The sequence below is a fragment of the Somniosus microcephalus genome, chromosome 2 (genome assembly GCF_052327205.1).
Source record: "Somniosus microcephalus isolate GS21.2 chromosome 2, FLI_Smic_1.0, whole genome shotgun sequence".
NCBI lineage: Eukaryota > Metazoa > Chordata > Chondrichthyes > Squaliformes > Somniosidae > Somniosus > Somniosus microcephalus.
This window is the reverse complement of record NC_140988.1, coordinates 345,778,489-345,792,925: the sequence shown is the minus strand read 5'-3', so window position 1 is coordinate 345,792,925 and position 14,437 is coordinate 345,778,489. Positions and strand designations below refer to the sequence as shown.

The following is a 14,437-nucleotide window of genomic DNA, read 5'->3' as shown; positions in this document are numbered from 1 at the left end:
CTCAGCACTGGACTGGAGTGCCAGCCTCGCTTTCTGTGTTGGGACTTGAACCCGCAACCTTCTGACCTGGCCTGTTTCTGTGCTGTAAATTCTGATGTAAATGACGACATTTCACAAAACAGACGTCCCCCCACCCCCCCTCCTAGATGAGATTGACTGGCTGTGCGGGGGTCTGCTGCCGTTGCTGTATTCCTGGGGCGGCGGGGCTCGGAGACGGAGGAGCCGCGGCCGCAGCCCCAGCCTGCCTGTCAGTTTCAGCTCGCCGCTGATTGGCCCGAAGTTCGCCTGCTGAAACTGACTTGCTTGTAGCCTTTCGCTGTACTCGCGGAACACAAAGACCGACCTCTCGGTTACAACTTGACGGGCTTTTTTTTAAAAAACAAACACACTCTGGAGAGAGAGAGGGGGGTGGGGGGGTTGGTGAAGAGACGGAAAACTCGGAACAGTTGTTAAGGCTGCGCATCGATTGCTAGGCGGTCATTTTTATTTCTTGGCAAGCTTAGGCTCAAGTTCCAATCCCTCTGTACAGCTGTCCTTTTTTTAAAAAAAAACTTGAAAGGCGAAGAAGGGAAGGAGCTGCCAATCGGAGAATTCAGGTATTTTTTTTAACTGACTGGAAGCGATCTACTGGGCCCTCTTCCTACCTTCTCCACCGCAGCTGACAAGCGTTTTTTCACCAGAGAGAGAGAGAGAGTTTTCTCTGGCCGAGATGCAAAGAAATGATCGCTGAGAGGGCGAAGGACGCTTGACCTTTTACAGTGTAAAAATAAAACGAAATCAGAACTGAAGTGTGCCGGAGATCCTCGTGTGTTTGCAGTAAAGGACTCACTCCCCTGCTCTTTATCTAAAGTTCAAAGTTTGATTCCCTCCAGTGCGGAAGCGTTGGCACCGACCGCCGGGGCAAGCACATGTATGGAGTGCCCCTGGATTTAAAATACGTGTGATTGATTTTTTTTCTCTCTCTCCCCCTCCCCCTGCACAATATAAAATGGAAAGTCCATGTCTTAAGCAACACGGGATAGTTCCAGTTCACACATCGGAGATTACAGGTATGTAATAAGGAGAATACAGCGAGAGGCACGTAGACTTGTTGCCCACGTCGGATTTGTTTATTTATGTCCGTTCAGGCCGGTTTATTTATTGATAATAAGGAAGAACTTGCATTTGTATAGCGCCTTTCAGGACCTCTGGGCGCCCCAAAGCGCTTTACAGCCAATTAAGCGCTAATAATGAAGCAATGCAGTTTCACAGATGAAAGCCGTGTCAATATCGTGTCACTTTCTCATCATATAACAAGAGCGCGCTGAAATGTTTTAAAAATATGCCGATCAGTCGGCGTTTGATTGTATTGGACGCCGGGACAGCATCTGCAGGGTCCATCCGTCACAAGGAGCCCCCGCTCACTGCCTTCAGACCCTGCGAGCGGCCGATCTATATCTGGGGACCTGATTAGTTCAGATAATTGTTGATAAAGAGTTACCATAGCGGCTGCGTCTACCAATGATCCGCTTTAAAGAAAGGGGTGGGGGTGTTCGAGTTGCCAGCTTGTAATCAGCGGTATAAACAGTAATGTGTCACTGGCCGTTCCTGAAACTATACAAGACAGAGGCCGCTGCAGCAGCATCCAGTTGCAGTGTATATATATGTGTGTACGTGGGTGCATTTTTCCCCCCCCATGCATTGATTTGTTTTAAAAGTTGTTTTAGATGAAACTTTTCAAAGGTTGCAATGGCAGAAAGTGCCGTGCTCCATTTCATTGTGGAAATGACCACAGAGCTGTCCGGTCTGCACGTGGGCAATGTGTACAGCCTCTGGTCATTCCCTTCCCTCTGAAGGGCCCATCCTTTCGCCTACTTTGTAGCGTGTTTTGGGTGCAAATTTGTAACTAATGACAATGTGTAATTACATGGCATGTTGGAGGCAGTCGCTGGTTTGTTGTGTAGCCCCGGGGCACCGAGCTAGTGAGCCAGGAATTGAGTCAAAGTTTGGAAGAAAGTGAAGGTGCTATCAAATACGAAGCGAGAACCAATGCTTGTATTTTCCGTTCTTACTAACATGCAGTAAAATGTGGTTTTCTTAGCAAATGTTACAGATTTAATCTCAGATCCTGCCCACCGCCAACAACTCCCCCCTCCCCCCGCAAAAATAAGGACAAGTACAATTTAAAAAATAGGAATTGCTTTGGGTCTTTGCTTTACCGGTGCGAATAAGTGGGTGGATGTGACATTTCCCCCCGCAGTTTTATTAAACACTGTGTGGCACTAACACACGTTTAAGGTGAACTGGGTGGTTAACCCGCTGACAGTATAAGTACCCGTCCTTCCCCTCGGTGGAGGTGGTGTGTGAATCCGGGCAGTCTGCTGTGGCCGGTATCCTCTCTCGCCTCTGAAAGCAAAAGAGAAAAAAAAACCTTCATTTATTTGCAGCTTGGAAAACGAGAAGAATATAAAGAGAGAATTTCGTTTTGGTTTGCTTCGGAGGGAAGACAATGGCATTTCTTCGACTCGCTTTCTTGATGTTGGGAGTCACGGCGCTTACAGACGGCGCAAGGGGTGAGTACCCCGGGCTTTTATTTAATTGGGCTGGGGTTGAATGATGCAGTGTTTCGGGGGACTCTGTTGAGCGTTCTTGCCTGTTTGGACAAACATAGCAGTCGTTTACTTGGTTCCCTTGTACTGTGTGCAATTCCAAGTGGCCATTGGGGTTAATGCACTGGTTTCTGAGTGTGGAATATATGATCCCACACCTGCCTTTAAAACAAGGTGACACTTTTCAAAGATTCCTATGGTTTTTCTCTCTCTCTCGCTCCTTCCTTTTCTCGCATGCGTACAGCAGGCGACCTGTTTCCAAAGTGTGTGTGGGGGGGGGGGGGGGGGGGGGTTAACTCCAAAACAGCCTTCTGAGGCTGGGGGGACCTTATAGCTTGTGTGTAAAAATCATCAGGTTGCCTCCAGTTCTCGAGCCTTGAGGCAAAGAAAACAATTGCATTCCTGGTCGGATAAAGCCGAGCCTCCCCCCTTCGTGTAATCCCTCTTCTGGCTTGTGCATTCCCGGTGGAAATGCAAACAAACAAATCGATTGGCCTCTCCCCGCGCAGTGCAGGCGTCGAGCTGATTTCCCCCTTCAACTGGTCGTAATTTTTCCCATGATTAAATCCAGATGCTTCCCAGCGGACGGTTTTCCTTCAATAAATTAAGAAAATAAAGGGACGAATTTCACACCGGGATGCTGCAGTTGTTATTTCCTGGAGCAGCAGAAGTCATTTCGGCGCCATGGAATCCTTCTGTGCCACCCCTCTGCTCCCACAGCTCTGCCATTCCTTTACACTACATGGCGAATCTTAATGCATTTTCAGACTGGTCAAAAACCGGGAATTACCAGGCTAAGCAATGACAAATATGTGTGGTGTTAACACTTAACATCGACGGCAGTTCACGTCAAGAAGCCAAGCGAGGTTTTCAACCTTTAATAATGGGACAGATGGAAAGCAATTCGGATTGAATCTGGTGTGCAAGGGTTGATCCTCATCTTAGAATTCCTTTGCACACAGCTACAGCGCACATTCCAGCCATTCACAGATCTGTGAACATTGACTGAGACTCCACGATTCTCTGTCCTCCTGATTTATGGCGTCTGCCAAAATAATCTGATGGTCAAACACTGGGGATTATTTAAAAAGGAAGAACGCGCGAATTTCTGATGCAGATAGCTCCGAGACATAGAGGGCACATCCATCCATCCATCCATCCATCCATCTATCTATCTATCTATCTATCTATCTATCATTGTTTAATTACTGTTGGGCTGCAGTTAGAACTGATTCGACATTTCCTCAGTTAAATAAACATCGGATGTGAATTCTGTATTTTTTTGTTGATTGCACAGTCTGCCCATTGCATCTGGTTTAAACAAAACTGACAGATAACTAAAAGTAATTATTTAATTGAACGATTTCAATTTGCAGGAAGAATTCCAGCCAATAACTGGAGGCTACTTCCGCAGGGCTTGTAAGAAAAACAAGACATTCCAACTTAATTTTCATCGTCATTCATTATAAATGGGGAAGAGGATCGAGTTTGAAGTAGATTGTTGTAAAAATAAGATAAATATTCGGTACTGTATATTTATCGTGGTAACGGTAGAGAATGGTTCAATCTTGGTAGAAAAGTGAAGTTTGAAGTTTGTTTTCGCTTATGATACTGATTAATTTCACGGAACATTAACAAGATCCTGTGTCTGGTGTCTGTTAGTTACATAACGAAGAGCGGCGAGTGAGTGTCTTTATTGCAATGGGGGAGAGGGAAGAACTTTTGCACTTGTGTTGACATGAATCCTATTATTCTGTTTTGGGATCTATTCGCACTTGTTACACACCCGAGGTGTTTTTTTTCTGTGAATATCGGAATGCGACGCAAACACTCAAACTTCAAATAAATGGGCAGAAAAAGAGCCGGTGTCTTGATGCCAGATTGGTGTCACAAGGTTGAACGCAGCTTGAATGATTGGACGATTTTCCCCAATATGGTCCGGCGGGAATCAATACGATTTCCAACTCGGATTCCGAGCCAAGTCGGAATTGGGAGCGAGGAATTGGCTGGAGTCCCTGTGGGACTTTCCAACTCCTTTCACTGGATATATTCTTAAAAAGGGGAGAGAAAAAACTTTGCCGGGCAATGGGGAAAGAGCAAGGGGGTGGGATTATTGGATAGTTTAGAGAGTCGGCACAGGCACGATGGGCCGAATGGCCTCCTTCTGCGCTGTATCATTCTCTGATTTATGTGGAGTTTAAAAGCACAATTGAAGCCGCCTTGTTGGGCTGTGCAAGCGAATCTTGATTGAACAGAGCACAGAAGGATAGGGGCTGGGAACTAGACCAACATGATCTGAGAGGCGGGCAGGAAAGAGATCGAGCTGACTGGGCCGAATGGCCTTTTCCGCTCCAACCGTGCCCTGTTGTGTTTAGATGGCGCTGTAACCCAGGAATGTGTACACAGCTCGGTGCAGAGTTCTCCATCCGTGCAGATGATCTAGGTGTTTACCAGCCTGATCGAGTTACTCCGAGTTGTAGCGTCTACCCCTCTTGTGGCCAACGTGCTGTTGTTACAGTTTCACCCGCTTCACTGATACGTGTTTTTAAAAGAGGTTGAAGAACGTGTTTATTCCGCTGACTGTTATTATCGCAATGCTGCAACAGGTTCGGGAAACTGAACCTGCCCCCTTTTAAATATTAGCCCTTGAGGTGGTGATCGGGGTGTTACAGGGCAGAATGTGCTGGTCTCGTCCGGGAACGTGTTTGGAGCGTTGGTGGTAATTAACCGGACAATGAGTGAAAGGGGGAGATCATTGGGCCCACGGAGCTGCACATTGGTTGAGATGAGGTTGTTACCCAGCAGGTGAAGAAACGTGTTTGTTTATCCTGACAAATTTTGATGGATGGGGAGCCATAAACCCTGAGCATAAGGGCACTACACACATACACACAACAACTTGTATTTATATAGCGCCTTTAACATAGTAAAACGTCCCAAGGTGCTTCGCAGGAGTATTATAAGACCAAAAAAAACTGACACCAGCCACATAAGATGAAGTTAGGACAGATGACCAAAAGCTTGGTCAAAGAGGTAGGTTTTAAGGAGTAACTTAAAGGAGGAAATAGAGGTTGAGAGGCAGAGAGGTTTAGGGAGGGAATTCCAGAGATTAGGGCCTAGGAAAAGGAAGGCACGGCCACCGATGGTTGAGCGATTATAATCAGGGATGCTCAAGAGGACCGGATTTGAGGAGCGCAGATATCTCGGAAGGTTGTAAGGCTGGGGGAGAGATAGGGAGGGGCGACTGTGGAGGAATTTGAAAACAAGGATGAGTATTTTAAGATCGAGGCTTAACCGGGAGCCAGTGTAGGTGAGCGAGCACACATTCACGTGTATACACGCTCCCTTTCACACATACACACACGATCCCTTGCCGGGAAATCAGTTTTCCGCTTGCGATATTTTTTTGGGGGGGGGTGGTTCCAGATGTAAATGTTGTTTGGAATAGTGTCTGAAACGTCTATTAGCAAATGCCTTACTGTTACACGTGAGTAAAACTATACAAGTCTTTCAGCAAACAATGTTAACGTGAGGGTGAAGCATGTCTGTGTTCTGATCTTCTGTGATCGCTTACCAGAGACACTCTCCGCATAACGCCGCCTCCCATGGCCAATGGTTCCAAATCCGAATTCTTTATAAAGGCTCCACCGGGAGCCAAGTTAGTGCTGCTGCTGAAAGTGTGTTTCATTCTCAGTTTACCAACAGTCACCGAGTAAACGAAATGCATTGGGCGGATTGTAAAGTGTGCGTTAATAAGACGATATTCGTGCTTAATACACAGCCTTTACAGCGCAGAACAGGCCATTATGCCCGACTGGTCTATACCGGCCAGTCTCCTTTATCTAACCCTATCAGCACATCCCTCTATTCCTTTCTCCCTCATCACAGAAATCACAGAAACCCCACAGTGCAGATAGAGGCCATTTCGGCCCATCGAGCCTGCACCGACACATATCCCACCCGATCCCAGCAACCCCACGTATTTAATCCCCCTAACACGAAGGGTCAATTTATCATAGCCAATCAACCTAACCCGCACATCTTTGGACTGTGGGAGGAAACCGGAGCACCCGGAGGAAACCCACGCAAACACGGGGAGAACGTGCAAACTCCACACAGACAGTCACCCGAGGCCGGATTCGAACCCGGGTCCCTGGCGCTGTGAGGCAACAGTGCTAACCACTATGCCACCGTGTTTACCTACCTTTCCCTTAAATACATCTATATTAATCACCTCAACTATTCCATCTAGTAATGAGTTCCCCATTCTAACCACTCTTTGGGTAAAGAAGTTTCTCCTGAATTCCCTATCGGATTTATTAGTGACCATCTTATATTTATGGTCTACCCCACAAGTAGAAACATTTTTCTCTACCTCTACTCTGTCAAACCCTTCCATAAAGACCTCTACCAGGTCACCCTTCAGCCTTCTCTTTTCCAGAAGAGCCCCAGCCTGTTCAATCTCCCATTGGTTTGGTGAAACGCTCAGAGGGACATCTTTAAGTACAAGCCAGGCACCTTTTTCAAACGCACTTGACTGCACTGCCGTGCAAGGAGCAAAATGATGGATGGCAGTGGCGCAGGTTTGACCAATAAGGAAACGATTCCAACAATATTTGGCGGGGCCCCTTTGGATTTAACGCAACGCCTCCACTGAACGCAACATTCGCTCTTGTACACTTAGTTCTGCGTTGTGGGAGAAGTCGAATTTCCGCCAGGAATTGCTGCGACTCCTCGAGTCGGAGGACAGCTGCTTTGCTCGGAGTAACCCAAGTTCCATTTCTACAGTGGCGCTGGCGTTCTACACAACGCTCTAGAATTGCCCTTTCCGTAGTTGGGAGATGGCATTCTGCAATTTTTTTCGCTTTATAATCGGGAGCTCTGATGAATATTGTTGCAGCTTATTTTCCTGATCCGGTTCCGGCATCCGTTCAATTTGTTTTTCTCTCTGCGTAAACTCACAATCCTTGGAGATGACTCAGGGCAATTCTATAAAACATTCACATAATTTCACCCCAAACCACTTCTCCTTTTCCTCTCAAACCCATTTGGTTCGCAAACAACAAGCGCTCTCTCTCTAATTGCCGTATTTACACTCAAGTTTATTACCGCGACTGCCTCTAGCAAAGGGATTTACACCATTTACTGTCCTGAAAAACCCCGGTAGGAAGACACTTTTTTTTAGCACCCCCAGTGACAACAGACGATGTTTGCAGAGTTTGACTCCGTTTAGACAGAACAATAAAGTGATTATGGAGTGCAGCCCATCCATTCAAAGAGAGACAAAAGCCATCAGTTTTAAAAGCATTTTTTTTACAGCTTCTCTCAGCACGTGGCTCGTTCCTTCCCGGCGGATATGGCTCGAGGAAATCGTTGTCGCAGCTTTATTCCAATGATTTCTCGAGGAAGTAGATAAGGCTTAATTAACTGGGATCTGATTCCAGGATTTGCCTAGCTACATTTCTCGCCGCTGCTTGTAGCGCAATTCCCAGTTGTAGAATAACAGACTGTGGTTGGAAACACGTGGGTGGAATTCACCGTCCGTTTTGTTCATTGCGGAGGCTTCCATCTACTCTGTTCCTGTACCCAGAGTCCAGTGGCTTCCTTTAGACCACACACACTCACTCAATCTCTCACTCACTCACTCTCACTCACTCACACACTCACTCACATTCTCTCACTCACTCACTCACTCACACACATATTCACACCTATTCGTGCACTCACACACTCTCACTCACTCACTCATTCTCTCACTCACACACACTCACTCAATCACTCACTCACACACATTCTCTCACTCACACACACTCACTCACACACTCACTCACATTCTCACTCACAAACTCAATCACACACACATTCTCTCACTCACACACTCTCACTCACTCACTCACACACACTCTCACTCATTCACTCACACACACATTCTCTCACTCACACACTCACTCATTCACTCACACACACTCACTCACTCACACTCTCACTCACACACTCACTCATTCACACACACTCTCACTCACTCACACACTCACTCATTCACTCACACACACATTCTCTCACTCACATTCACTCACACACACATTCTCTCACTCACATTCACTCACACACATTCTCTCACTCACACACACTCATTCACTCACACACTCATTCTCTCACTCACACACTCACTCATTCACTCACACACACATTCTCTCACTCACACACTCTCACTCATTCACTCACACACACTCACTCACTCACACACACTCTCACTCAATCACTCACACACACATTCACTCACTCACACACTCATTCTCTCACTCACACACTCACTCATTCACTCACACACACATTCACTCACACACACTCTCACTCAATCACTCACACTCACTCATTCACTCACACACACATTCTCTCACTCACACACTCTCACTCAATCACTCACACACACTCTCACACTCACACACACTCTCACTCAATCACTCACACACACATTCTCTCACTCACACACTCATTCTCTCACTCACACACTCACTCATTCACTCACACACACATTCTCTCACTCACATTCACTCACACACACATTCTCTCACTCACATTCACTCACACACACATTCTCTCACTCACACACTCATTCTCTCACTCACACACTCACTCATTCACTCACACACACATTCTCTCACTCACACACTCACTCATTCACTCACACACTCAATCTCTCACTCACACACTCACTCATTCACTCACACACACATTCTCTCACTCACACACTCACTCATTCACTCACACACTCAATCTCTCACTCACACACTCACTCATTCACTCACACACACATTCTCTCACTCACACACTCACTCATTCACTCACACACACATTCTCTCACTCACACACTCACTCATTCACTCACACACACATTCTCTCACTCACACACTCACTCATTCACTCACACACTCAATCTCTCACTCACACACTCACTCATTCACTCACACACACATTCTCTCACTCACACACTCACTCATTCACTCACACACACATTCTCTCACTCACACACTCACTCATTCACTCACACACACATTCTCTCACTCACACACTCATTCTCTCACTCACACACTCACTCATTCACTCACACACACATTCTCTCACTCACACTCTCACTCATTCACTCACACACTCAATCTCTCACTCACACACTCACTCATTCACTCACACACACATTCTCTCACTCACACACTCACTCATTCACTCACACACACATTCTCTCACTCACATTCACTCACACACACATTCTCTCACTCACACACTCATTCTCTCACTCACACACTCACTCATTCACTCACACACACATTCTCTCACTCACACACTCACTCATTCACTCACACACACATTCTCTCACTCACACACTCACTCATTCACTCACACACACATTCTCTCACTCACACACTCACTCATTCACTCACACATTCACTCACACTCATTCTCTCACTCACACACTCACTCATTCACTCACACACACATTCTCTCACTCACACACTCACTCATTCACTCACACACTCAATCTCTCACTCACACACTCACTCATTCACTCACACACACATTCTCTCACTCACACACTCACTCATTCACTCACACACACATTCTCTCACTCACATTCACTCACACACACATTCTCTCACTCACACACTCATTCTCTCACTCACACACTCACTCATTCACTCACACACTCATTCTCTCACTCACACACTCACTCATTCACTCACACACTCATTCTCTCACTCACACACTCACTCATTCGCTCACACACACATTCTCTCACTCACACACTCTCACTCATTCACTCACACACACTCACTCACTCACACACACTCTCACTCAATCACTCACACACACATTCACTCACTCACACACTCATTCTCTCACTCACACACTCACTCATTCACTCACACACACATTCACTCACACACACTCTCACTCAATCACTCACACACTCACTCATTCACTCACACACACATTCTCTCACTCACACACTCTCACTCAATCACTCACACACACTCTCACACTCACACACACTCTCACTCAATCACTCACACACACATTCTCTCACTCACACACTCATTCTCTCACTCACACACTCACTCATTCACTCACACACACATTCTCTCACTCACATTCACTCACACACACATTCTCTCACTCACATTCACTCACACACACATTCTCTCACTCACACACTCATTCTCTCACTCACACACTCACTCATTCACTCACACACACATTCTCTCACTCACACACTCACTCATTCACTCACACACACATTCTCTCACTCACACACTCACTCATTCACTCACACACACATTCTCTCACTCACACACTCATTCTCTCACTCACACACTCACTCATTCACTCACACACACATTCTCTCACTCACACTCACTCATTCACTCACACACTCAATCTCTCACTCACACACTCACTCATTCACTCACACACACATTCTCTCACTCACACACTCACTCATTCACTCACACACACATTCTCTCACTCACATTCACTCACACACATTCTCTCACTCACACACTCATTCTCTCACTCACACACTCACTCATTCACTCACACACACATTCTCTCACTCACATTCACTCACACACACATTCTCTCACTCACACACTCTCACTCACACACTCTCACTCACACACTCATTCACTCACACACACATTCTCTCACTCACACACTCACTCACACACTCACTCATTCACTCACACACACATTCACTCACTCACATTCACTCACACACACATTCTCTCACTCACACACTCATTCTCTCACTCACACACTCACTCATTCACTCACACACACATTCTCTCACTCACATTCACTCACACACACATTCTCTCACTCACACACTCATTCTCTCACTCACACACACATTCTCTCACTCACACACTCATTCTCTCACTCACACACACATTCTCTCACTCACATTCACTCACACACACATTCTCTCACTCACACACTCATTCTCTCACTCACACACACATTCTCTCACTCACACACTCATTCTCTCACTCACACACACATTCTCTCACTCACATTCACTCACACACACATTCTCTCACTCACACACTCATTCTCTCACTCACACACACATTCTCTCACTCACACACTCATTCTCTCACTCACACACACATTCTCTCACTCACATTCACTCACACACACATTCTCTCACTCACACACTCATTCTCTCACTCACACACTCACTCATTCACTCACACACACATTCTCTCACTCACACACTCATTCTCTCACTCACACACACATTCTCTCACTCACATTCACTCACACACACATTCTCTCACTCACACACTCTCACTCACACACTCACTCATTCACTCACACACACTCTCACTCACTCACTCACACACTCTCACTCAATCACTCACACACACACTCACTCAATCACTCACACACACATTCTCTCGCTCAATCACTCACACACACATTCTCTCACTCACACAAATGCTCACTCACTCATACACACACTCTCAATCACACACACTCACTCACAAACTCTCACTCAATCACTCACACACACTCTCACACTCACACACACTCTCACTCAATCACACACACACTCTCACACTCACACACACTCTCACTCAATCACTCACACACACTCTCACACTCACACACACTCTCACTCCCACACACTCTCACTCAATCACTCACACACACTCTCACACTCACACACACTCTCACTCAATCACTCACACACACTCTCACACTCACACACACTCTCACTCAATCACTCACACACACTCTCACTCACACACACTCTCACACTCACACACACTCTCACTCAATCACTCACACACACTCTCACACTCACACACACTCTCACTCACACACACTCTCACACTCACACACACTCTCACTCACACACACACACATTCTCTCACTCACACAAACGCTCACTCACTCATACACACACTCTCAATCACACACTCTCACTCACACACTCTCACTCAATCACTCACACACACATCCTCTCACTCACACACTCTCACTCAATCACTCACACACACTCTCACACTCACACACACTCTCACTCAATCACTCACACACACATTCTCTCACTCACACAAACGCTCACTCACTCACACACACACTCTCAATCACACACTCTCACTCACACACTCTCACTCAATCACTCACACACACATTCTCTCACTCACACACTCTCACTCACACACTCTCACTCACACACTCTCACTCACTCATACACACACTCTCAATCACACACTCTCACTCACACACTCTCACTCAATCACTCACACACACATTCTCTCACTCACACACTCTCACTCACTCATACACACACTCTCAATCACACACTCTCACTCACACACTCTCACTCACACACTCTCACTCACACACTCTCACTCACTAATACACACACTCTCACTCACACACTCTCACTCACTCATACACACACTCTCACTCACACACTCTCACTCACTCATACACACACTCTCACTCACACACTCTCACTCACTCATACACACACTCTCAATCACACACTCTCACTCACACACTCTCACTCACACACTCTCACTCACACACTCTCACTCACTAATACACACACTCTCACTCACACACTCTCACTCACTCATACACACACTCTCACTCACACACTCTCACTCACTCATACACACACTCTCACTCACACACTCTCACTCACACACTCTCACTCAATCACTCACACACACATTCTCTCACTCATACACACACTCTCACTCACACACTCTCACTCACACAATCTCACTCACTCATACACACACTCTCAATCACACACGCTCACTCACACACTCTCACTCAATCACTCACACACACATCCTCTCACTCACACACTCTCACTCACACACTCTCACTCACACACGCTCACACACACTCTCACTCAATCACTCACACACACATCCTCTCACTCACACACTCTCACTCACACACTCACTCTCACTCTCATTCACACTCACTCATACATACATTCTTACTCATACTCAAACACATACACATACACTCACTCACACACACATTCTCTCACTCACACACTCTCACTCACACACACATTCTCTCACTCATACATACACTCTCACCCACACACACTCACATATACACTCACTCACACACATTCTCACACTCACACATTCTCACACACACACTCATACACATACACTCACTCACACATACACTCACACATTCTCACACTCACACACTCACTCACACACACTCATACACATACACTCACTCATACATTCTCACTCACACATTCTCACACTCACACTCTCACTCACACATACATACACACACTCACACACACATATACATACTCATACACACTCACACACACTCAAACATACACAAGCTCACATTCTCACACACACTCACACGTATTCTCACACTCACATGCACACTCGCATACACTCAAATTACAGAGACATATACACACTCTCACACACGCACACTCCCACAGAGACATACACACTCACACACACACATTCACACACTCTCTCTCACACACATACTCCTTTATCACATTCCCCAGCACCCTGGTTCCTTTGGCCCTGCCCAGCTTGCAGAGAGGGTGATGGATATGGTGAAAAGGAGAGGAGGTGGAACTGATATATTAAAAAAGAGAAATGCTTGTCAAGCCTACTGGACGTGTCCTGATCCTAAAACAAAACGGTTGTCATAATGTCGTCAACGGCACAACATACAGTTTGGTCATAATTGAAGAAAACAAAAGACTAAGTATTGGAATTTGCATCGAGCTGATTCAGGCACTTGTGGTAATTGATATCAGCGACCCACATTAC

General features: G+C 46.1%; 1 protein-coding gene across 3 annotated transcripts in view; it reads left to right on the top strand.

Moving 5' to 3' along the window:
- The first annotated feature begins 210 nt into the window (after positions 1-210).
- fgfrl1a (fibroblast growth factor receptor like 1a) overlaps positions 211-14,437 on the top strand; it is a 458,305-nt gene continuing 444,078 nt past the window's right edge. The window contains exons 1-2 of one of the 3 annotated variants that reach the window (XM_085975483.1): positions 211-1,049; positions 2,427-2,552. In XM_085975483.1, coding sequence (XP_085831609.1) covers positions 2,489-2,552 — 64 coding nt within the window. In that variant the 5' untranslated portion in view covers positions 211-1,049; positions 2,427-2,488. The remainder of the gene's footprint in view (positions 1,050-2,426; positions 2,553-14,437) is intronic. The other 2 variants (XM_085975481.1, XM_085975482.1) reach the window with 2 other exon arrangements.